The 23,882-nt window shown below is 41.2% G+C and overlaps 1 protein-coding gene across 1 annotated transcript in view; it reads left to right on the forward strand.

Annotated features, from left to right (window-relative positions):
• Positions 1-23,882, forward strand: part of LRP5 (LDL receptor related protein 5) — a 121,956-nt gene that overhangs the window by 60,290 nt on the left and 37,784 nt on the right. Inside the window, exons 6-7 of the mRNA XM_081843583.1 lie at positions 5,872-6,268; positions 6,729-6,900. Coding sequence (XP_081699709.1) covers positions 5,872-6,268; positions 6,729-6,900 — 569 coding nt within the window. The remainder of the gene's footprint in view (positions 1-5,871; positions 6,269-6,728; positions 6,901-23,882) is intronic.

Consider the following 23,882-nt stretch of genomic DNA (forward strand, 5'->3'; position numbering starts at 1 on the left):
GTTTGACGATAGTTACCTTTTAAAATACATTCAGTAATGAGTTAAAACAAAGCCACTCCCGATCTAGAGAGGGGGTGGGGTTGCGGGCTCTCGACCCATCAACAATCTCGCGGGGCTGGCGTCAGCCCCGCGAGAAGCGGGGATTCCCCCTAGCTCATTAATATTCACCGCCCACGGCGGCAGCCAATCGGCTGCCGCAAAGGGCGGGCCCTCACAGGTTCACTTAAGGACGGGGCAGCCCGGGGCTCGCCCCTTTTGTTCCCCCAGCAGCAGCGAAGGGAGGTCTTGGGCCCCCCCAATATTTTTTATAAGTCGGTATGGGCCCCCGCCCTCCCAATATTTTTTATAAGTCGGCGTCCCTGAGAAAACTCCATTTCCAATGTCACCGTGCAAATTGGTATTGTCTGGTAGTGGCCACTAAATGACTTTTTGGAACAGTGTGTCCTACCTCTGTTTGTCTCCTCTGAACCAAAGGTTATTATGTCATTAATTAAAATAACAACAACAACAACAACAACAACACATGCAAGCCAACCCTTCAGGTTCTTAGCATTTTATAGGCTTTTAAACAACACCGGGGAAAACTTGGCTACCGTGTACTATCTGGTATTTGTAGCTCAGCATGTTGTTGGAAACTTCAGTTTATGTACTCCAGCTGCTTTCCCTAGAGTTACCACCACAACAGCAGTTTGAGAGGGTTCTTGCACTGTTTTAGTTTTTCTAGGGGAGTGGTTGGTATTTCTGGTTAGGCACTGTTGCTTTGAATCCAGCGCTGTAGGTACGTAAGTGCTGTATGGATTGCGTATCACTTCCTATGGAAGCAGTCGCAGCCTGGACTACCAATTGCATTGGACTCCAGTTGGGCATCTTGATAAGGAATAGGGTACGTGTGAGCATGTGTGTGTGTTGGTGTCAACATATATGTGAAGTGACAGTTGTGAAGATGTAAAAAGGAGCCCGGAGGGTGTTTCCATAAATAAGAAATTGGCACGAGGTGGCTTCTTCGAAAATGTGTGGGACTATCTTCATTGTGGGAAGGAAGCTGGAGAAATTGTGTAGAGGTGGGATGTGCGTGTGTACATGCATGTTTCTCTGCATTGGAAAGGGCCATTAGGCTGTATGTGCATACTCACCCCTCTTTTTTCCTTCTTCCAATGATTGCAGATACCCTAAATATTAAGTCATTCAGTCATTCACTGCATTTATATCCCACTTTTTCCCAAGGAGCTGAGGGAACCATGCATACTTTTCTCCCTCCTCATTTAATCCCCACAACAACCCTGTGAGGTAGGGTAGGCTGAGATGCAATGACTGGCCCAAGGTGACACTATACATCTGTTAATGAAGCCTAGAATAGCATTAGCTTTTTTTGCTGCTGCATCACACTGTTGACTCATGTTAAGCTTGTGGTCCACCAAGACCCCTAGATCCTTTTCACATGTACTGCTAGTAAGCCAGGTGTCCCCCAACCTATATTTGCGCATCTGGTTCTTCCTGCCTAAGTGCAGAACCTTACATTTGTCCCTATTGACATTCATTTTGTTAGCTTGTGCCCAGTTCTGCAACCTGTTAAGGTCATTTTGAATTCTGTTTCCCTCTTCTGTGGCATTAGCTACCCCTCCCAGGTGGTGTCATCTGCAAATCTGCTGAGCATCCCCTCAATTCCTTCGTCCAAGTCATTTATAAATATGTTAAACAACAACGGGCCCAGGACAGAACCCTGCAGCACCCCACTTGTCACTTTTCCCCAGGATGATGAGGAACCATTAATGAGTACACTTTGGGTTCGGTCAGTCAACCAACTACAAATCCACCTAACAGTTATTTCATTCAACCCACATTTTACCAGCTTCCTCACAAAAAAATCATGGGGGACTTTGTCAAAAGCCTTACTGAAATCAAGATACACTATGTCCACAGGATTTTCCTGATCCACCAAGTTTGGAATTCCATCAAAAAAAGAAATCAGATTGGTCTGGCATGACTTAATTTCTGAGAAATCTATGCTGGGTCTTAGTAATCATAGCATCCTTTTCTAAATGCTAACAGACTGACTGTTGAATTATCTGTTCAAGGCCTTCCCTGGTGTCAATGTCAAGCTCACCAGTCAGTAGTTACCTCATCCAGAAGCTTTATAAAAAGGCATGGGGGGGGGAGTTAAATGGAAAAGGCCTGGCAGATGTGCCATGAGGTGGAGCAGACAGGGCAGGTAGGGGCAGAATTCTTCTACCTGCAGCACCAGTACAAGGTGCTGTTAGGTAAAGGTAAAGGGACCCCTGACCATTCGGTCCAGTCATGGACGACTCTGGGGTTGCGGCGCTCATCTCGCTTTACTGGCCAAGGGAGCCAGTGTACAGCTTCCAGGTCATGTGGCCAGCATGACTAAGCTGCTTCTGGTGAACCAAAGCAGCACACGGAAATGCCCTTTACCTTCCCACTGGAGCAGTACCTATTTATCTACTTGCACTTTAACGTGCTTTTGAAGTGGTAGGTTGGCAGGAGTAGGAGCAACAGGAACTCACTCCGTCGCAGGGATTCGAACCGCTGACCTTCTGATCGGCAAGCCCTAGGCTCTGTGGTTTAGGCCACAGCGCCACCCGCATTGTGCTGTTACTTGCCTTTAATGCCCTAAACTGCTTGGGGGCCCAATTAACAGGTCTCCTCCATCTAACCCACAAAGTCAGTGCAGTAAAATATCATGGTAGATGGTATCAAATGCTGGCAGGAGGTAAAGGAAAGATGAGAAGGTTGCACACTCAATGTGTCTTTCTCTACAGAGGTCATCCATCCCGGCAACCAAGGTGGTTTTGGTGCCGTACCCAGGCTTGAATCCAAACCAAAATGGGACCAGATAATCAGTTTCATCCAAAGGGGCTTTGCAAAAGCTCTGAGCTGTTCCATTCCTGTCTGCACATTGATGTCTGTATATATTAACATGTGGTTTACCCTTTCTAGTTCTTCAGTTGAGCCAGTCTGGCAATGATGATTCTGTTTACTCTTATCCATTAAATTAAGCACCACCTGTCTGGTCCACTGTGAATGTAAACAGATATCCATACATTCTTGCATTTAGTTCTTGCTTTTGAATAAATATTCCCTCCATACTATTTCTTGTAAGGGGTGTGTGTGTGTGTGTGTGTGTGTGTGTGTTTGCATGCTTCACAGATTCTTTGAAGCTTCAGCATGAGGCATGTCATTATATAACTTGTTTTATAGAGAGGCTATTTTTCAGTTTTCCATTAGGCCTTTCAGGGCAGTTTTGTTTCCCATTCTGAGGCCTTGATGTCTCTCTGTCATGGCAACAGTGGTGCCTGTTGTCAGTTTGGTTGAGCCACCTGGACTTTTCTCAAAGTTATGAGATTATACATAACTTTGCAGAGCTTAGGTGGCAATGCCACAGTCAGCTGCCATACCCTGCGGGGGGATATTTCAGGCGCTGCACACAGCCATGGCTCCCGCCAGCCCACAAGCTGTAAAAGGGACTTGGCAGCCTGCATCTGGTATGTGTGCTATAAATTACCCATCCCTGCACTGCATTATTCAGAGTGCTGTATACATTTCTTAGCCCAGTAATTAGGCCTGTATTATTTGCTGTGTCTCCTTAGCTTAGAATCCTTCAGGGACTACTGAGGCAGGATACAAATGACCATGCGAGGAAGGAGATTCCACTTTTGTGCTTCCCATTCCCTGCCACACAGGCCTTTCTACTTCCCCACCCTCCATTTCCTTGCCCTTGAACAGCCCACTTTTTTGGCTGTACGGTTACAGAAGCATGGATGATTATGATGTGTGAGTCTGGAGAAAAGTGCTGCAACCTCCTAACTCGTTAGAGTTCGGAAAAAGGCATTCCTGAGCACTGTTGCAACCCGAAAATCCAGGTTCATCAGCAGATCCAGGAACATCCCAAGGCTGCAAGCCTGCAAAGACCTTGGTGTCTGAATCCTCCCTGCGACTGCCACCCCAGTTTTGTCCAAATCACAGAATAAAAAGCAGTTGAAAGATGTGGAATGTATTACAAATTCAAGTGTTGTTTTTGTAAAAGGTTTCTGTTTTCTTCAACTTATGTTCCACTAACTGTCTAGATAGTTCACATGTTTCTGCAGAGGAAAATAAAACTACAAAATAATTGTGTTGTAATATGTACAAAATCTTAACAGTACAAACGTGTGGGGATAACCCTACACACTTTCAGAAATTTTCATAGGCAAGATACGGGTCTGTACTAAGCATACAAAAACCCCCAAGGCCTTATACCTGGAGGTCTCAGGGCGGTTCACATAAAAAGGTCATAGTATATAAAATAACAATAAAAGCAATAACCCAGTAATACCCGCTCCCAAAGAGCCATATTTCAAAAGGGCATGGGATGTTGATCAGGTCAACCAAAGGCCTGGTTAAAAAGGAACATTTTTGCCGGGCGCCTAAAGATGAATAATGAAGGCGGCAGGCGAACTTCCCTGGGGAGAGCATTCCACAGACAGGGAGCCACTGCAGAGAAGGCCTGTTCTCATGTTGCCACCCTCTGGACCCTCTCTCTGAAGGATGAGGCTAGCACATGGATGCCAGCTTCAGACAACTAGGAATAGAATTTCCTGGCCACATGGAGAAAGTAGTGGCTGTTTGTCCATTTCCTGCTTTCCTTGTGCTACTTGCTATCTAGCACTGTCTCTCTCCTTCCTGCCCCAGAGCCAAGGGCACAGGATATTGCAGAGAGGTATCCTCCAAATGGTGCCTTCCTCTGTGGCTTAGAGCAGCATCTGCCCAAGCGAGAAAACAGCTCACTTGGAGGGATTTCTATTTCCAGGCAGATGGGTTATGTTTGATAGAAGGTAGAGGCAAGGACGGATTTAGAGCAGCACAACCGGTTCTACTGCACTGGGCCCAGGGGGCACCACAGGGCACCACAACTGTGACTTGGTAAATTGAGCAGAACAGAAGATAAGAGGGGAGGAATTTTGGCCTTGCACGAGGTGCTGCTGAAATTTGAAAGTCCAGTGTCCACCTTTGGTGGAGGAGACATAATGGTGGCAAGAGGTGCAGTGGAAACTAGACAAACAAGAGTAGATGATTTTCTGTATTACAAATGTTGAGCAAAATATTTTTAAAGTACCCAAAGGGTAATATTTTAACATTGAAAAAAGGAGGACAACCCAGTTATGTCTCAAATGTCATTTGATTCCATTGCAAAAGGAAAAACATACTGAATTTTCATATAAACGTGTTTTTTTTTTTTAAAAAAAAGGTTCATAAGAGTAGGATATGATTTCATTTGCTAGCATATTTGCTACGGGAAAACGTCTAGACATCATATCCCACAAAACTTGTCAACTCAGCCAATAGCTGTTTCCTAGAGGCATAGTATTGTATGTAGCATCTATGCGCAGCACACCTATCCAACAAGTGACCTCAGCAGAAGTCTTAAAGTTCTCTTAGCACAAGGGGCATTTTGTATTTTGGGTTTATCACGTTTGCTTCAAGTATTTTCAACTATATAGAGAACTCTATTTTTAAAAATGCGAAGAGTGGCTTCATAAAGTTATGTTTGGGGGAATGTATTAGGAGTATCAGAATTTTCTGTTGCCCACATCAGAGAAGGAATCTCCCAAGTGTTGCTCCTTCATCACCACCTTCTTGCATTTTTCAGTGTTGTACTTTGGCTTTGCTTCCCTTTTACTAGTATAGGAATGGTGAAGATGAGTGTTGGGGTTCAGACACTACAGTCTCATCTCCGTACTTCAAATCAGTTGAGGAAATGAGCAGCCCAGGTTCACTATTATGCCACATAGTGCCAGAACAAAATTTGACCACACTTATCAGTCTTCATTTTCCATATTGCTGGTTATTTACTGGTGATTCTCTTCCTTTTTCCAGGCGCTGAAGAAGTGCTTTTGCTTGCCAGAAGAACAGATTTACGAAGAATTTCCTTGGACATGCCAGATTTCACCGACATCATTTTGCAAATAGATAATATCAGGCATGCTATTGCGATAGACTATGATCCTGTGGAGGGTTATATATACTGGACTGATGATGATGTCAGAGCCATTCGTCGGGCTTTTCTCGATGGGTCAGGAGCCCAAACCCTTGTGACGACAGAAGTAAATCACCCTGATGGCATAGCTGTAGACTGGGTGGCTAGAAACTTGTACTGGACCGACACTGGTACCGATCGCATTGAAGTTACGCGGCTGAATGGGACATCAAGGAAGATCATTATATCGGAGAACCTAGATGAACCTAGAGCAATAGTGCTTAATCCTGTGATGGGGTGAGAGTTGCATATCTTTGGTCATTGATACAAAATGAAGAGATGGCTCTGCTTTTGTTTTCTAGGCTTGTGAAAGAAGGTATTTAAATGTTGTATATTCTGAGAGTGCAGGATATATTGTATTGGTGGTGCTAGTCTCTGCTGAATTCACTGCCATTCTTCCAATCCATACACTTCATTACTATCTATTTAGGATAGCCAAGCATCAAATCCTGTGTTGTAGTGAGAGCCTTCATGGTTTCTTGAGTGGGATTTTGTATCTCCTCCTTTATTTAAAATGACAATTTATGAATCTTGTGAGCTCTGGGGATACACAGACTGCTAATTACAGATTCTACTACTAATTAAAGTTTCTCAGCAAATGTCACAACTTGAAATTGCAGTAGTATATTTTCATCAAATATTTGTGTGTAAGGAGGAGGCATGTGTAAAACAGCCTATTATTATTTGTTCCCAACAGCTATATGTATTGGACAGACTGGGGTGAAAATCCGAAGATTGAGTCTGCTTATTTAGATGGTTCTGAGAGGAAAGTTCTGGTGAATACATCATTAGGGTGGCCTAATGGTTTGGCATTGGATCTTGAAGAAAATAAACTTTACTGGGGAGATGCGAAGACTGACAAAATTGAGGTAAATTAGAAAAAATATATTTTTTCAGACAGCTTTGATAAGAACTAACTCTCTTGAGCTACTATGAGTATTACTCATATTGCCACATTGGCTCATCTTTGTTTTCTTGGAAATGATCTATTTTTACCACAAATGGTTTCTGAACTGGTTGAAATTCCAAGAGCTACAGAGTTCTATAAATGGGAGTTAAGGTGTGGATGCAATAAAGATCTGTGACTGTATCGTTGCAACTGAATTAATTTTAATAGACCCTGACCCAGGAATCAGAAGAGTAATTGGAACTAAACTGTTATTGTAAAACTTACTTAACTGAGTCTTTGGCTCATTCTTGAATGTGTTGAAACTTGGAGAAAGGTTTTTTTAAGCAAATATTGTTCTTTTTGAGATGTTTCAGCAGAGTTGTCTTGTTTTGTTCTGCACACGTAGTTTGTTTAGCTGTCCTCATACAGATGGATGGAAGGGTTTTGTGTAACTTCAAGACTTGCTAACTTTATGCAATAGTAGATGTAAATAAGTTCAGTAAAATATGTCTTCTGATACATAGCCGCCAAGCCAGCTGTAGGAATGCTTGAACATCTCTATATGGTGTTCAGAGGACTTTCCCCTCTGTCAAAACACCTAATACTAAATGCCTTTTAGGAGAGTGTAAAGGAAAAACAGATTAGGACATTAAGGGAATAACTTAACAGCAGGAAAAAGTGTGCTAATGTTTCTATTTACATGCTTATGAGGCAAGGTCTGATAGTTCCAAAATTCTGGTTTTTCACTCATGAGTTTTGGCTTTATTTGTTTTGAGTTAGAGGTTTGAAGGTGAGAAACAGTTAGTCGCTCACATACTTTGCTCTACTAGTCTGCTTCCTAAATGAGGCACATCACTGTTTCTTTTTGTAAGTGGGTTTTTTGAGTTTAAAAGATGATGAGAGAATGAAATTTGAGCGCCTCATTGATATGAAGCTGCTTTAAACTGTGTCAGATCAGTGGTCTGTGTAGTCCAGAACTGTGTCTTCATTGAAATGCATGTGACCTTCCACTGAGATATGCTTCTCCCCGAGGGGATTGGCCCCAATTTCTCAAATCTTTAGAAATTGCCCTAACCCAGCACAATGATGATAAAGCACCTACTTTTGGGTGCTGTGTAAATAAAGCATACTATTATTTATTCACTGGATATTGGAACTTGTAAAGAGGTGTCCTTGTTAATCTGTTTCTTATTCATAGGACTCCTTCTCCTGGAATAGAGTAAAGAGATTATTGTAGTTTCTTATATTTGAATTTAAATGCTCCCAATATTTAGAATATTACAGGGTACAGATTCCAATGAATCTTTGGTCAAGGACCTTCCACAAAAAAGCTCCTGGGCCTTCAGGTCGGGGGGGGGGGCTTATAATAAGTTTTTTTTGGGGGGAGGGGGAGAGTTACCCAGTTTAATCTATAGACAAGGATGCTCAGTTGGTAGTTTTGTTCATTCCATTGCATATCATGATGCTTCTCCAACACTATGTTACTTTCAGAAAATAAAACTCTTTTTACCTACCCAGTTCCTTGAGGTGGAAGGCCCACCCCCCACCCCCGCTCCTAAAGCAGCTAAACATTGCCTTGCACGTTAGGAGTGAGTGTGCTCCTTATTTATGTATGTTAAACCTTCACATGGCAAAAACAGCAGTTACTCTTTCTTGGCAGAGACCTTCCCATCTGCAGCATTCAGCTGTAAATACAAAGGACTCAGTCACTTCACAAGCAGTTTATATCCTGAAGAAACCATTTGGCAAGGCCTGTCAAACTTTGCGTGACAACAGCCTTTGGGGCTTTCACTGCAAATTTGGCACCCTGTGGTAGCATTGTTCCCAGCTTTTAAAACTTTTTGCTAAGTTAGTTTGGCAGCATGTGCAAAAGGGTAAGGAGTGGGGGGGGAGTGAAGAAAGATGAGAAATACAGCAGATTTCACATAGTTTATGTGGAAATAATGTATCTTAGGTCTACAGAATCGGCTGCTGCAGAGTTAAGGAACATAAAAGAATTGAAAGCAAATTTAGGACTTCATTGGGAAAAAAGTTAACTTTCCTTGAACGAACAGTAGATTAATACGGATTACAAGGTTCCAGCAGAGAGTGAAGCAAAGAACCACTGGCATCCACGTGTGGAAGTTGCTAATTCTCTTTAAAAACCAATTTTGTGGTTTGGTATTATCTCTTCAGGATTTGCTTAATGACCCTGAGGCATAATTACATAATTACAAAAATCTGAACTATTTCCCTATTTTTAGACATGTTTCTAATTTAAATATTTTCGAAGCTATAGTTAGGGATGAAATGCAACACAGGGAATTATCAAATGTGGGGTTGTATCTCTCTCCACCGCCCCATTTATCATTTTAAAGGTTTTGCAGTTACTTTCTTCTGAAGGAGTCAGACTTTATGCCTAGACATTTTGAAGCATTGTGTTATGCTAAGAAGTCTCTCTGAAGCGTGACACCCGGGTCATTAGTGTCAGACCGCTGTTCTGTCCCCTCCATCTACCAACCCACCAAAGTCCACTTGGTAATTCTTATTAACCCAATTCATCCTGGCTTTGCTCTCTGGTCACAGATTATAAATTGTGAAAATATTTCTGTAAACTAAGGATAGTAAGGCCTAGCCTGTACTACTGTAATCAGAAAAGGCTTTCAGGGTGTTGATCTGTCTAGAAAACAATCTCCCCCCCCCCCCGGGGATATTTTTACTGTATGATATGTGATGTGATATTTGAAATAATGACCTCAATCTAGGTCAGTGCAAGAAAAGCCCCCCCCCCCATAAAAGGTAGCAGAAACTTTCTTCTTGTTTACTGGTTGTTGTCTTTTCATCCCTAAATGAATGTAGATTAATCCAGAATTTTTGAATTCATCCTAGTATCTATTCATTAAAATGTAATTATATTCTTGTTTTATACCTAATGTGTTGTAGAAGTGCTAATGATAAAAAAACTGGTAAAGAAAGAAAGGAAAGACAATCAAAATCTGATTCAGAATATTAGTTGCAGGGCAAATTAGCACAGCTCTTATCCCTCCCCCTTTCAGTACCCAAATTTGCCTTGCCACAATGCAAAACACAGGGGACCACAGTATTAGCAAGAAGAGTGAATGTGAGTAGGGATTCCTTTGTCTTGAAATTCTAATGTGATCTTTTTCATTTGCCGAAACTTTTCTATTTTTGCTTTGGAAGAAATCACTTTAGTTCTCACAATACTATTCATAGTTAGTCAAGCTTTTTAAAAGTTAAAGAAAAGTTGCAGAGTTGTGCTTAAAATTAATTGTGCTTTCTTCATTCGATGCCCAAATGAACTTTTATTTCAAAAAATGGGACAGGGAGGAGGAAACCATTGGGAGCTCTGAATAGGAGGAATCTGACCTTTGACCACTGAGAAGGCTGTGTCAGAAGTAAAGCAACTGCCTTCCCACAGTTGAAGGAGAAATAGGCATTGATCACCATGAGCCCTACCGAGTTGACTGACCCCGAGGAAACAACTAAAGGGCCACTGTCGACTGCAACAGTATAACTACACACAAATCTGAAACTTGGATAACAACTAATAGTTTACTTCCGGTGGGTGAAAGAGAATGCTAACTTTCAACCACTTCCTATACAATTTGCCCATGCCTTATTCTTCTAAAAAAGAAACCCAAGGCATAGCCATTACAGTACTTGGCCCACAACATCACTTTTGTGTGCAGAAGCTCTGACCATTTTATTTATTTCTGTACATTTTATTTTGTTTCCTTTTACTTTTACATCATCTTCTCCTCCAGTCCAAAATAACTCCCTCAAGATTATTCACAACATAAACTTGCATGGGATGCTTGTCTCCAATGCTCTCCTTTCAGCTGTGGCTCCTATGTCATATCATGTGCTTCTCTGGAGGATCTCCTGATCCTCTAGATTTTGATCATAAGTACCATTGGCCTGGGCAACCAATAGCAACAAGCAGCAGCAAACATCTGCTGCCCTGCCCACCATTAAGACAATGGCTTGGATCCTAATGTGAGTTGTTAAGGAAGTTCACAGATTTCCTTTCTCTTGCTTTCCCCTGCACCCCATCCCACATTGCTCAGGAGTTGCCCTCACAACCCCGATAAGGCTTTTTTTATGGCCACAGGTGGCTGCAGTGGAAGCAAGGAGATGAAAAACTTTCCTTCTGTGATTTTCATTAACTTTGGGTCCAAGGCAATAGCATTTGAAGCAACAAGTAATGTCTGCCCTGCATGCAGCTGGGGTTGTGGCAGCACAGCAGTGGTGATGCAGCTTTTAATTTTAGCAGAAGTAGTAATGAGAGTGGCTCAGGACCAGTCTGGAACAGACTCTAGCTACTCTTTGCCGATAACTAAACTGAACAGGAGAAGTCTTATCGGTTTATAGGTCAATTCATACCGTCCTAACATGAATCATACTCCCCCCCCCCCCAAAAAAAGTGCTGCTCTCTCACTACAGTGGGAATTAGTTCAAATGGTATCCAAAAGAATGTAATTTTGCATGCAGCCATATAATTACTTGTCATTCATTTCTGCCCTGTGATCACTTGCAGGGAAACTTATGCATTGTACTGGTGTAAGATTCCTGTGATGCTTTTTCAACTTTATTTCCATTATAATTTATCAACACACACAGAACATGCCAAGCTATAGCTGCTTTTCTTTTCAGAAGTTTGCAGGACAGAGTTGGCTTATACAAGAGTCTGTCTGTCTGTCTGTCTGTCTGTCTGTCTGTCTGTCTGTCTCTCTCTCTCTCTCTCTCTCTCTCTCTCTCTCTCACACACACACACACACACACACACAAACAAACAGCCCCCCCCCAATCTTGAGCTAAGGTGTCATGCTCTTTCCTACGGCCAAATATGTAATAGAAATTGAATGTCCACTTATTCCAAGTTGTACGTGGTTTTGAACTCTGTGTTCTATGAACCTATGGAGGGAGAAGCCTGCTGAACAACATCCTGAAAATAGTGTTAGCTGACCAGAATCCCTCTGCATTCCCCCTTAATAGAAATGCTCAGCCAGATTCCATCTATCTGGTATCTGCAGTTGTGGGAAGATTTTTTTAAAAAATGCATTTCTTCAGCTTTTTTATATAAGTGTTTAGTGCCTTGATGAGACAGCAGTCACTCAAAAAGGGAAGACTTTCCTCACCACTTTGACTCGAGTCATCCTGTGGGAAAGGAAGCTAACTTATTCTAAACTGTAGGTGACCCTTGCCTTTTTTTGTGAGCAATGAAGACATAATGGGGGCCCAGCGAAGGTTTAGCGGAACCCCCACAGCCATCTGCGCACTTCATTGGCAGAAGTGCCTTTCACTTGAACTTGCATTTGACAAGTGTGTTCTGTCTTTCTCATTCAGAAGGGTCCTTCAAAGCCAGCTAATTGAAATGCTTGCACCCCTCTGTTCCTTTTCCTTGTGTCACCCCCCTCTTCCCCCCCCCCATTTGCTTAAATTGCAGGGCACTAGTATTCATGGTTAATGAGCAAAAAAAGCCCATGCAGTTCTAGAGCTACATTTCTTTTAAAAAGCAAAACTGTATAGGAAAGTTTCTGAGTTCTGCCCCCCCAACCCCTCATACCAGCGTCTGAGAATCTAGTTTAGTCTAATAAAGAAGCTGAACACACACACCCCCTTCCTAAGTTTCTGTTGCACACTTGTTAAAAATTCTTTTTGTCTTCCTAGCCCTGGACTTTATGAAATGAAACACAAATCAGGCCCCTGGAATAAAAGGTTGCATGTATGCCTTGTGGCATTTGGAATGAAACTATTCACTGCCTGAATGACTATAAATAGAAAGCCAGGAGCTGTCTATTTCTCAACTTGGGGCTCCCTGTAAAGGAGCACCCTTCCCAGTAAAAGGTGACTTTTGAAAGAAAACTTTGTTCTTTCCTTGTGGGAATTGAATTGCTCAGGAATTCTTCTTCATGCACTTCTGGTTAGAAGGCATTAATCTCCAATTTATTTTTAACAACAGCATTCTCTGTGTAATAAATGTGTATTCTTGGACCTGTAGCCAGATATGCCATCTCATCTGTGGAGTTCCATGTAAAATTCTGAATACAGAACAAACAGTTCTCTTTGCATTTTGCTGCTGAAAGCTTTCTATTGGCTCTCTTCCAGCTGTCGGCTCCTTTTTATCTTGTATTCATTTTTTAGTAAGAAGGCTAAATTAGTGGTGCACAGGTTTTCTTTCCCAGGTTTTGAGAGACAGAACAAGAATCGTGATTGATTTTTATTATTATTATTATAAAAGATTTTATTCTCCCGATGGACTTCTGAAGTTGCCGACATAAGAACTCCAATAGCTTACTGTTGCAGTTCTTCAGGCAATTTGTTTGGTTGATTTAGCCGATATGAATGCTCAGAAATCCCCTGTGTTGTGCACTTATGCAAATACAGTTTCAGAGTACTTTCTCCTCCCCTTTTAGGTTTTTCTAAAGAAACCAGGAGATGCCGGGAGGGGAGTTGCTCATTGACTGGTATAGTTCTACTGGCTTTGATGGGGCTACAAGCGTGAAAGTGGTGAAAGTGGTCAATAAATCATCCGCCTGAGCAGGCAATTTTAAAAACTGTCTTACACCACAATTGTTTGAGTTGTGAGAAGAGGAATTCACACCTAAGTTGGAAGCTTTCTGCAAAATTAACATATGAAATTTAAATCACCTCCCTGTTAAGTCATTTTGTTTTAGCTTCTAGGTATCTTTTCATTTCTTTCTGTGATTGTATATGCAAATTTACCGAGGATAGATTTGCATCCTGGTCTTGGTTTTTAGTTGAGGCATTTCTTATTATGAAAGCTTACAGCATTAACCTATTGAAAACTACCTATTGTATTTAAACTTCAGCCTTATTTTTGAATAAAAAGCAATAGGAAACAATTATTTGAGGCCTGTCTTAATTTTGTATGCTGAATTAATCTAGAACTGGGAAATGGCCATACTTCAGCTTGCATGAGGAAATGACGGAAAATAGTTAAAACTTAAAGATGATTGATTACTCATGTGGCTGAACCATAAGAAACCTCTAGGTGGCTTAAGTTGTTTTTAACACACACACCCCAGTTGAACATTGGCATAGGCAAACAATATAATGCCCCATGTCTTTCCACTTAATATTGGTTGCCTCTTGGCTTTTATGATTGCAGTCGTTCGTATGTCTGCATGCTGATTTCAGTGTAATGCTCCATATGTTTTGCTTGTCACCTTTTATTGTAAGACTTCCTTCACCTAAGGTGGCCCCCTGCTGCCCTTTTGCATGGCAGCTCCTATAGGTAGCCCTGCTGCCTTTTCCCTTTCTAACTTTCCCTTGGGAGCCTGTTGAGAACTATTGAAGACGTTGAATCCATTGTCAGTTTTCATCTTGCTTTGTCTCTGCAGACTTTGTTCATCATTTACCACAATTTTACAAGGTTTTTTTTGGAAAATGTCGTCTATCATCCATTCATACATGTAAATTTTCCATTCAGTTGTTCATTCTGTTTACAGTGGCTAGATTCCCCCCTCCCCCCGTAATGGCCATTTGCCTTTTTAAATCTCTTCTGGAGATGTTTAATTTCCTTATAATACAACATCATAACATGGTTGCTTAAATGTTGATTGAGGTCCTACGTATAACTAGAAAATTTTCTATTGCTGAAATTTCTGAACTTTTAAAGTATGCTACCATTGATTGGTTGTTATCTAATGCTAGCTTCTGCAAAAATATATATTAAATGTATAAAACTGGTCTAAGCATGTTTAGGTACTGACAAATAGTTTCAGCATGTTAGAGGATTATACAGCTGTGATGCTGCTTGGATTTTGAACTGACCTTGTAGTTGTTGACTGGACTTGTTTCCTAATTGCATCAAATTGTAATATTTTAGAGGATGACGGACTATGTGTTTAGCTGCAATGATACACACATCCTTGTGTAGCCTTGAAAATCAGTGGGATTTAATCGGACTAAATGCATGCAAGATTACAGCCAGTGTCATGACTGCTACTGTTAGAATAGTTCCCATTACCAGGTCCTCTAGTAATTGTCTGTCACTTGGTGAAAACCAAAGATGGAGATTTACAAAGGAAGTCTAGCTGCATAAGAACTTGGTATGCAAATTTTCTTACCCCAAGTCCGCCTAAGTACTCATTATTTCATTTCAGCACTAATCACTATCTTTGAATCTAATTCTCACTGCTTTGTTTGCTTGTTCAGCCTTCCAGTATATTGCTGTTTAGGACTATGACTTGCATTTTGAAGTTCAAGTATTTAATTGCTATTGTGAAATCATTATGAAAGATTTCCTTGTGCTAACACCCAAATTTCCATGCTGAATTCTTAACACTCATAAATATATTAGTGAAATGCTGTAAGATAAAAGTATATTGCGTGTGTTTTAATCTCTTCCAAAAGTGTTATAGCCCCTACGCTATTGACACCACTTTAAAACAAAATGATGTTGTCACCTACTATGGCCAACTAAAGACTCCTCTTTAAAAAAAATCCTGCTATTGCTCAATATATTCACCTTTCAGTGTGAGACTTTTTATTACTTGGTGCCATGTGCACCCTAATTGCTTTCCATATTGCCATATCGGAGAAAGATTCTCAGCTAACTTCTGTAAATGTGAACATGCATCAGACTTCTCTCTTTCTGTGGCTGTTATCTAGGATAAGATTTATCTCTAGCTTTACTTACTGCTGCTATAGTAAGATGTGGGCTAGGAAGAAGGCTGGAGAAATGGATTTGACCAAAGCTTAACTGCCAGTGGTCTTCCACTGTAGCAATAACAAGGCCAGATATTATGAATCTTGTTAAAACATAACACAGACTTATGGATGTCCAGGTCTCCCAACAGTCATTTGGGTCAGCTTTCCTGTGGTGTTTCATTTCTCACCCTTCAACATATATTTCTTATAATTGCATTTAAACTTGATAAGCTAGGGGTGGCCCAAATTACTCCGATCAAAATGAATGTAGAAAGTGAAACAACCAAAAACTTAACTGGGGTCCACTCTGCCCATAGCAACTTCTGAAAATAGAGTGTGTAAAACCTTAGAATTTACGTGTGCCACAAAGTACATGTTTATGTGGTCAGTACTACTTCAAGAGCCCTGGAGTAGGTTCTCCCCTATTTTTGTAACATAAAAACAAAACTGTCGCTGACTGCACAGCAAAAAACCCATGACAAGAAACTTCAGGGGTCTGTTGGATTACAGGGGTATTTTTTCTGCTCCATCTTGGACTCCAAAAAAAGAGAGAGCTGAACAAACTTTTAAAGCAGTTGGAAATGGAAGCTGGGGGGGGGGGTATGGGGTGAGCGCAGAGGCGCTGCAAAATTTGGTCGGAGGCTGCATGTAGCGGCCTTTGAGGAGGAGGAGGAAGCAGACTTTGCAGAAAACAAGCAATATAGAACTACTTTTTGTAGGTGCATCTTGAGTTCACAATCTTTCAGTCACATTTCCTTGTTTTCATCACTGTGTTGGGATCTTAAGATACCAATAATTCATTTGTGGGTGTGGGTGTGAGGGGGGTTAAGCAAAGGTACAATCGTCTCCTGCAGCTTATCTCATGGGTGGGGTGGAAGCTGGGTCCTGTTACTCCTGCATCATGTCATGCATTTTAATTATTAACTTTATAATAAGGGAGGGGTCTCACAAATGAATGTTCCAAGTATAGAAAATCAAAAGCTTTTACTAAAACGTTAATAATAACAACAACAAATAGCCATAGTAACAAGGAACACATGACCGGAGACAGCTTTTCTGCCCTTGCTGTTATATGCAAACCTAGTAACCCTTCATGCTTTTGACCATTGTAGTGTAATTTGATTTTTCATAGCCTTGTTCACCATTTGAAGCGGTATGGAAGATGGTGTGAGTGAGCCGACATTGGTTATACTCAGAGTAGCCCCTTTTGAAATCAATGGAATTAAGACCATTGATTTCAATGTGTGTACTCCTAATAGGACATAGTTTGATATCACCAGTTTTCAAATTAAGGCACAATCTAATGCAGTCAATTGGGGGGGGGGGAGCATAGCAAAGTGGCAGAGCATTTTCAGTATATGGCATCTCCATATATATATCTTATTATAAAAGCATCAGGTAGCTGATAGTGGGAAAAACCTCTGCCTGAGACCCTGGAAAGCTACTGTCAGCCAGAGTAGACTGCGCTGGGCAAGAACATCAAATAGTCTGGCCTGGCTAAGGCAGCGTTCCCCCTCTTTGGGCCTCAGGCTGAATGGAGGCAAGCAGCTTGCCACTTACTCCCCTTTCAGCCTAGCTGCCAGGCGCCAGATGTGTGCATGTCCCTGTGTGCTGCTCTCCGCTGCCAGCATTTTGCTAGCAGCAGGAGGGCATGTGCACATGTGGCATCATCCTCTTTGCTTGCTTGCTCCAAACCAAACGGGATTGGCTGGTGGTGGTAGCAAGAAGTTCCTCTTCTCGATTCCTGCTTGGCTTTATGCCCAGCTGTTAAAAGTTCAGAATCCTTTTCCTTATTTCTGTCTGTTCACCCGAGCGGCGGCTGCTGGTAAATAACACTGCTCAGTATGGTGCTGCCTCTGCCGTTGCCATCTATTACCTTAATCTTTTAAGAGACACATTTCCCCCCAGGCTTTTGTTAAAGCTAAGCCCTGTCTTCTGTATGTTATAATTAATTACTGTATTTGTATTGATGTTCTGTATATTGATGTAACCTTTGTGTTTTTAATTTTGCTGCATTTAGAGGTAAATAAATGGATGGTGATAATAATAATAATAATAATAATAATAATAATAATAATAATAATATTTTCCTTAATATCTGAGGGCTGTCCTTTGTACGTAGGAAATCCCTCCTAGGCTCTCCTTTCCCATTATTCCTGCCTGGCATGTTTGCATGTAGGTACCATGTTTGAAAATAGCAAGGATGACAGAGACCTTTGCTTCAAGATGATAAAGGGTCTGGAAATCAAGCCTTATGAGGAACACTGGAGGGAGTTGGGTGTGTTTAGCCTCAGAAAGAGGAGATTAAGAGGAGATATGATATCTGTCTTCAAATATCTAAAGGGCTGTCACATGGAAGATGGAGCATGTTTGTTTTCTAGGACCCAAACCAATGGATTCAAGTTACAAGAAAGTAGATTCCAACTAAACAGGAAGAATTTCTGGTGGTAAGAGCTGTTCCACAGTGGAACGCACTCCCTCAGGAGGTGGTAGACTCTCTTTTATTGGGCGTTGTTAAGCAGAGGTTGGATGGCTATCTATCTGTCTTGGATGCTTTAGTTGAGATTTGTGCATGGCCAGAGGTTAGACTAGATGACTCCCAGGGTTCCTTCCAACTCTATGATTCTTCCGTGTCCTCTTCCATGCTCAGTGGATGTACATTTCAGGGGTTAGGGATATAGGTGTGCATGTATTAGCTGTATGACTTTTGCATGTTGTTAGTCTGTCATATATTTAGACCGACTGTTGCCTGCCCTGAAGGTATACTGGAACAGGATTGAGCAATTCTGTGAATATAAAGAACAGAAGACTTATGTAGAATTCAATAATAACTAGAATCAGAATTAAGGGACACTTCTTTTATTCAGGATTAACTTGGTCTAGTTAACTCCCAAAGAAACTCCCAAATGACATTTATTTCATAGAATTATGGAATTGTAGAGTTGAAAGGGACCCCAACGGCCATCTAGCCCAAACCCTGCAATTATTTATTTATTTGTATCATTATTTAATTCTATTTGTTGGTTGCTTTCCTCACAAAAGTGACCCAAAGCAACTTAAATTTAATTAAAAGACATGCAACCAATAAAAGCCTAAAACACATACTTAGAGAAATTCTCTTCAGGGGTATTCCTCAACAGTTACTTCATTCCCATACTCAATGAAACCGCTGCCTAATTTATTAACTTAATCCCCTATAGATCACTTAGGCATTTGTATCCACATTTGTTATTCCTGTATTGAGTGTTTTAATGTAACTCATAGGTGGACAGTACAAGCCACACAGATTTCTACTTTTTGGATATAAAACAAACATTGCAATTGTATGGAGACTTCCAGTTGATACAAAACACAAGTACGTACGTTTCTACTATCATAATAAACATTAATTTTTAGAATCTGTTTTAGGGTTTTCTTTGACAAATCTAATTGACCCCACCTCCTGTTTGTTGTTTTATGGCAGGCATCCCCAAACTTGGCCCTCCAGATGTTTTGGGACTACAACTCCCATCATCCCTCGCTAATAGGACCAGTGGTCAGGGATGATTGGAATTGTAGTCCCAAAACATCTGGGGGGCCAAGTTTGGGGATGCCTGTTTTAGGGTATGCTCATACATTATTGTTTTTTAAACCATCCAGCAGCAACAACAACTGCCTTTTCTGCTGTTGCTTGACTTCTCCCAGCTATTAACCCTGCAGGTTACAGGCCCCATTGTAAAAAGCAGCTGCACCTGGAAACCGATTGGAAATGGGTTGGGTAGGTATGGCCAAGAGTAACTATTACTACCACTACAATTTCTTACTCACCCTTCACTATAAGGTTCCACAGCGCATTATGGCAATTAAAAAATACAATATTAAAGGTAAAGGTAAAGGTACCCCTGCCCGTTTGGGCCAGTCTTGCCAGACTCTAGGGTTGTGCGCTCATCTCACTCTGTAGGCCGGGAGCCAGCGCTGTCCGCAGACACTTCCGGGTCACGTGGCCAGCGTGACAAGCTGCATCTGGCGAGCCAGCGCAGCACACGGAACGTCGTTTACCTCCCCGCTGGTAAGCGGTCCCTATTTATCTACTTGCACCCGGAGGTGCTTTCGAACTGCTAGGTTGGCAGGCGCTGGGACCAAACGACGGGAGCGCACCCCGCCGCGGGGATTCGAACCGCCGACCATGCGATCGGCAAGTCCTAGGCGCTGAGGCTTTACCCACAGCGCCACCCGCGTCCCACAATATTAAAACACGTTTAAAACAAATTACAGCCACACTAATAGGATCGGTCCTGAAATACCTGTCAGGTATCAAAAGGAAAGAGGAGTGTTTTCAGCATGCAGAACACTTGTATAGAATTCAAATAATAACTGGAATTTGAATTCAGGGACGTTTCTTTTATTGAGGATTAACTTGGTCCAGTTCATGCGGTGGCAGCACCAGTAGCATCTCTTAGCAGCAGCAGCAGTATATTTGGCCAGTCAGTTCCATATAATTTCTCTCTATAGCTCAGAGCTAGAGCCCCTGATGAGCATGTGGGAAGGTCCAGGTTCGGTCCCTGTTATCTCCTGGTGGTGCCGGGAGAGATTTCTGCCTGAAACCCTGGAGGGCTGATGATGCTGAGCCAAGCAGGCGAATGGTCTGACACCGTATAAGGTGGCTTCGTATAATTATCTGAATGTTTCTCATCACAGTTATGATTCACAACAGAGGGCTTTATTTGTACTATTTTAAAGTTATTTCTGATGTGTGTACCTTTGTCTGATTAACTAGTTCCAAATAAGTCTTGGACACAGAATCATCTGCATTATTATTATTATTATTATTATTATTATTATTATTATTATTTATTTATTTATTTATTTATTTATTTCACTTTCTATAACAAACAAAAACAATTACCCCCCACTCCAGTTTAAAAGGCCATAGCTTGTCTAATTCACCAAAGGCCTGGGAGAAGAGGAATGTTTTTGCCTGGTATGTAAAGATATGTAAGAAAGATGCCAGACGAGCCTCCCTGGGGAGAGCATTCCACTAGCAGGGAGCCACCAGAGAAAAGGCCCGTTCTTGTGTTGCCACCCTCTGGATTTCTCGTGGAGGGGGCACACAAAGAAGGGCCTCAGGTGATCATTGCAGGGCCTGGGTTGGTTCAGTCCTTGAGGTACGCTTTCCTAACTACAGAATAGATCGAGGATGACTGGCTTGCTTGGGTAGATGAGATTGAGGGAAGTCTAAGGCTTGAATGATTAAGCTGCATGAGCATTTAATTTTCTTTTCCATTATAATGGATCATTGCATTGCTTTGGAAATACCTTTAAAGCAATGGGTTAAATTTTACAACTGGCAAGTGTACTTTTGGTTGCGGAAGACATTCCTGCTGTAGGAAGACATTCCTGCTGCGGAAGACATTCCTGCACTGCCCATAAGTTGTTCCTAAGGCCCAAGGGATCCTCCAAAACAATATTTGAACTGGTGACTTGCCCCCTTGTGTAAGCAGATGTATATTTTCTTTCTTGGAAAGTGCACCATTAGAGCCAAGCTCATTTTAAAAAAACTAAATTAAATCTTCTCTTGAATGGATACACAAACATATGTGTATATCTACAGGTGTGATCTTACGATATTCATTACATAGGTTAAAACACAAATGGATGCTTCCATATTTATGAGCTGTAGGCCTCGAGTTTAAATGAGGCCATTACTTAATATCTCTCCAAATTTTTGGCAAACAGAATTGTACATGTGTAGCTATCGGCAATGAAAGTCCCTGATGCGTATTAATTCAAGGTGGGGAGAGTAACATGCATTGATCTTTAATTAGTCAACGGAGCACAGTTTGCAGAATCTTGTTAGGTATTAATAGACGCTTGCGTTGCCTGGGGGTAGGGGGAAAGAATGGGATGTGTAATTGAGCCTATCTCTAATCATTCCGTATGTCATGAAATTCCAGCCAGACACAATCAGTGTGCCTTGCTTTGGTTTTGTCAGTGGGAGCCTTAGAGAGTGTTTGTGTGCAAAATCTGCTTTTAACTTGCTATGCTCTTGTTTTGTAATGCAGGGGAAACACTACTTAGGGACAGGTATTTGCTTTCTAAAAACGATATCATCCTTATTGATGAGACAGTGAAGGAAGGCAACTACCAGAGAAGGGTGTTGGTATACATCTTTTATGTTACAGTTGTCTCGGACATGACATAACAGCTACTAATCCATGCTACCCATTGTATTGCCTGATGCTTGGCTTTGGGAGTTTATGAAAACAGAAAGCCATGTGTGTTTGGTAGACTTCCATATTTCACGGTGAATTTACACTCTGGGTTCCCTGCCCTCCAGAACGAGTAAAAGAAATTGGTATAGGTTGGACACCTGTAAAAGCTATTTGAAGAGCAAAGAAAGATATACAGTGAATTATTGGTGTAATAGAAGATCTGAAATTATAGAGTTTAATTGAACCATGTCTGAGTTGAGGCTATGATCCAGTTCAGGTAAAACAAAAAACTTCTTAGTTTCATGGTTTAAATAGTGTAAATATTTGAGTGTCTTTGAACATGCACATAAAGAATTATATATGCATTAGGTAAGGAATGTCTTTCAAAACTACTACTATTGGGAAAATAGAGACTATTGTCCCCCTTTTTTGAAGAAAAAAAGCACACACCTACTTTAGTCGGGATTGCTCTCCCAGTGTTCATAAGCATGACACTGCACGCCTTCTAAAAATGGAAAGGATGCAAGAGTATGTTGCATCCCCCCCCCCCCGAAAAAGCCCAAAGCTCACTCTTGATTTAACCTGAAGTAGAATCACAGGGGTGATGTGATGTCTCAACATGCCCTTGGTTTGTATTGAAAAGCTATATTTTGAATGCAACATGTCACAACTTCAGTTTTAGAGCTCATTGTAGCATAGAAGCTTCCATTATCTTTCCCTTTTACTGGGCAGCTGCTCTCTTTTTTCTAATCACATTTGGCTTTATTAAAATGTTTTGCATGGCTTTAGCCTGGATCAGACTAATGACACCTAGGAGGGAGCAAAAGGAATCCTGAGAAGCAGAAAGGCTGACCTGCATCAAGCCCAAAGGTGCATGTGAAAATGATGACCCATTAATAGTGTAGACTAGGACATGACTTTTGAAATTAACAGGTAGAAGATATCCAAAATGTTGCCTATTGTCCATAATTTTATTTGTCTTTAGTTGCTAGCTAGCCTGAGGCAAGCATATTTATTGGTCCTTTATTGGAATAGATATTGAGTCATTTTGTTTATATTTTTGCAAAATTACTTTGCAGCCTGCCATATTGGACCTCAGCCCAGAAAAATACCTGGTTGGTGGATGTTGTTTCTCTCTCTTTTCTTCCCTCCCCCACCCCATTTATTTCATTCATCTTTTCCTCAAACTTTCTCCTTAGAGGAACATTGGGGCTCTTTGAATAAGCAAATTGATATGCTGTTAAATGAATTTGGTAACTTTCACCAAATTATAAAGGAGAAAAAGCAGCATATATGAATCATTGTTAGTCATATGAAACTTTTCTTGCCTTTTTTTTTTTTTTTACAAGAGTTGCACTATAATTTATGGGTGCTGACCCATACTTGTGAACGCAGTGGTTTAACAGAACTGGGATTTATGGTCATTGCAGGTCTAGGCGAACAACTCAAGTTTCCGATTGTGTCACAAGAACATATAGCTAATCTGCAGTGCTAACAAGTAGGAGAGCAAATGTAGCATCTTTAGAGGCAGAAATTCTGCATGTGTCTGGATAGACATGGTGCACAATGCCCTTAAATTATATTCTTTCTTTGGAGTTATATTCTTTTCTGAGTGTAAATTGGAATCTCAGCCAACAATAAAATAGAACAAGACTAAGCAATGAAGGAATGGAATGTATTTCAGCCTTGGTGCGAAGTCAGAATCACATTCGTTTGTAAAATAAAACGTGTGAATAAGCTGTGGACATTGGATTCATTATAACTTTCCAGGATTGTTCCTTTCTATTCAGCAGCTATCCCCTTTCGATTTTTGCTGCTAAGTCCATTGAGCCTTTAGAGGGAATAATTGTCTTTAGGTTGTGATCTTTCATGGGTTGTGCTTTTTTTAAAAAAAAAGCTGTTTGCTAGACAAAAAGATAATGCATAACTGTTGTGTAGCCAATCCTAAGACTACATCATGCTTGCAAGCGTGACCCTTGGGTGATGCAGAGAAAAGCTAAGCCACACATCACTGAACATGCTGCAGATATTAAAATAGTTTGACAGAGGGGAAACCTCTATTATAAATTGGGGTTTGATTTGGAAAAGTCTGCTG

This window comes from Podarcis erhardii, assembly GCF_964252035.2.
Source record: "Podarcis erhardii genome assembly, chromosome: 1".
In the NCBI taxonomy this organism is placed as follows: Eukaryota; Metazoa; Chordata; class Lepidosauria; order Squamata; family Lacertidae; genus Podarcis; species Podarcis erhardii.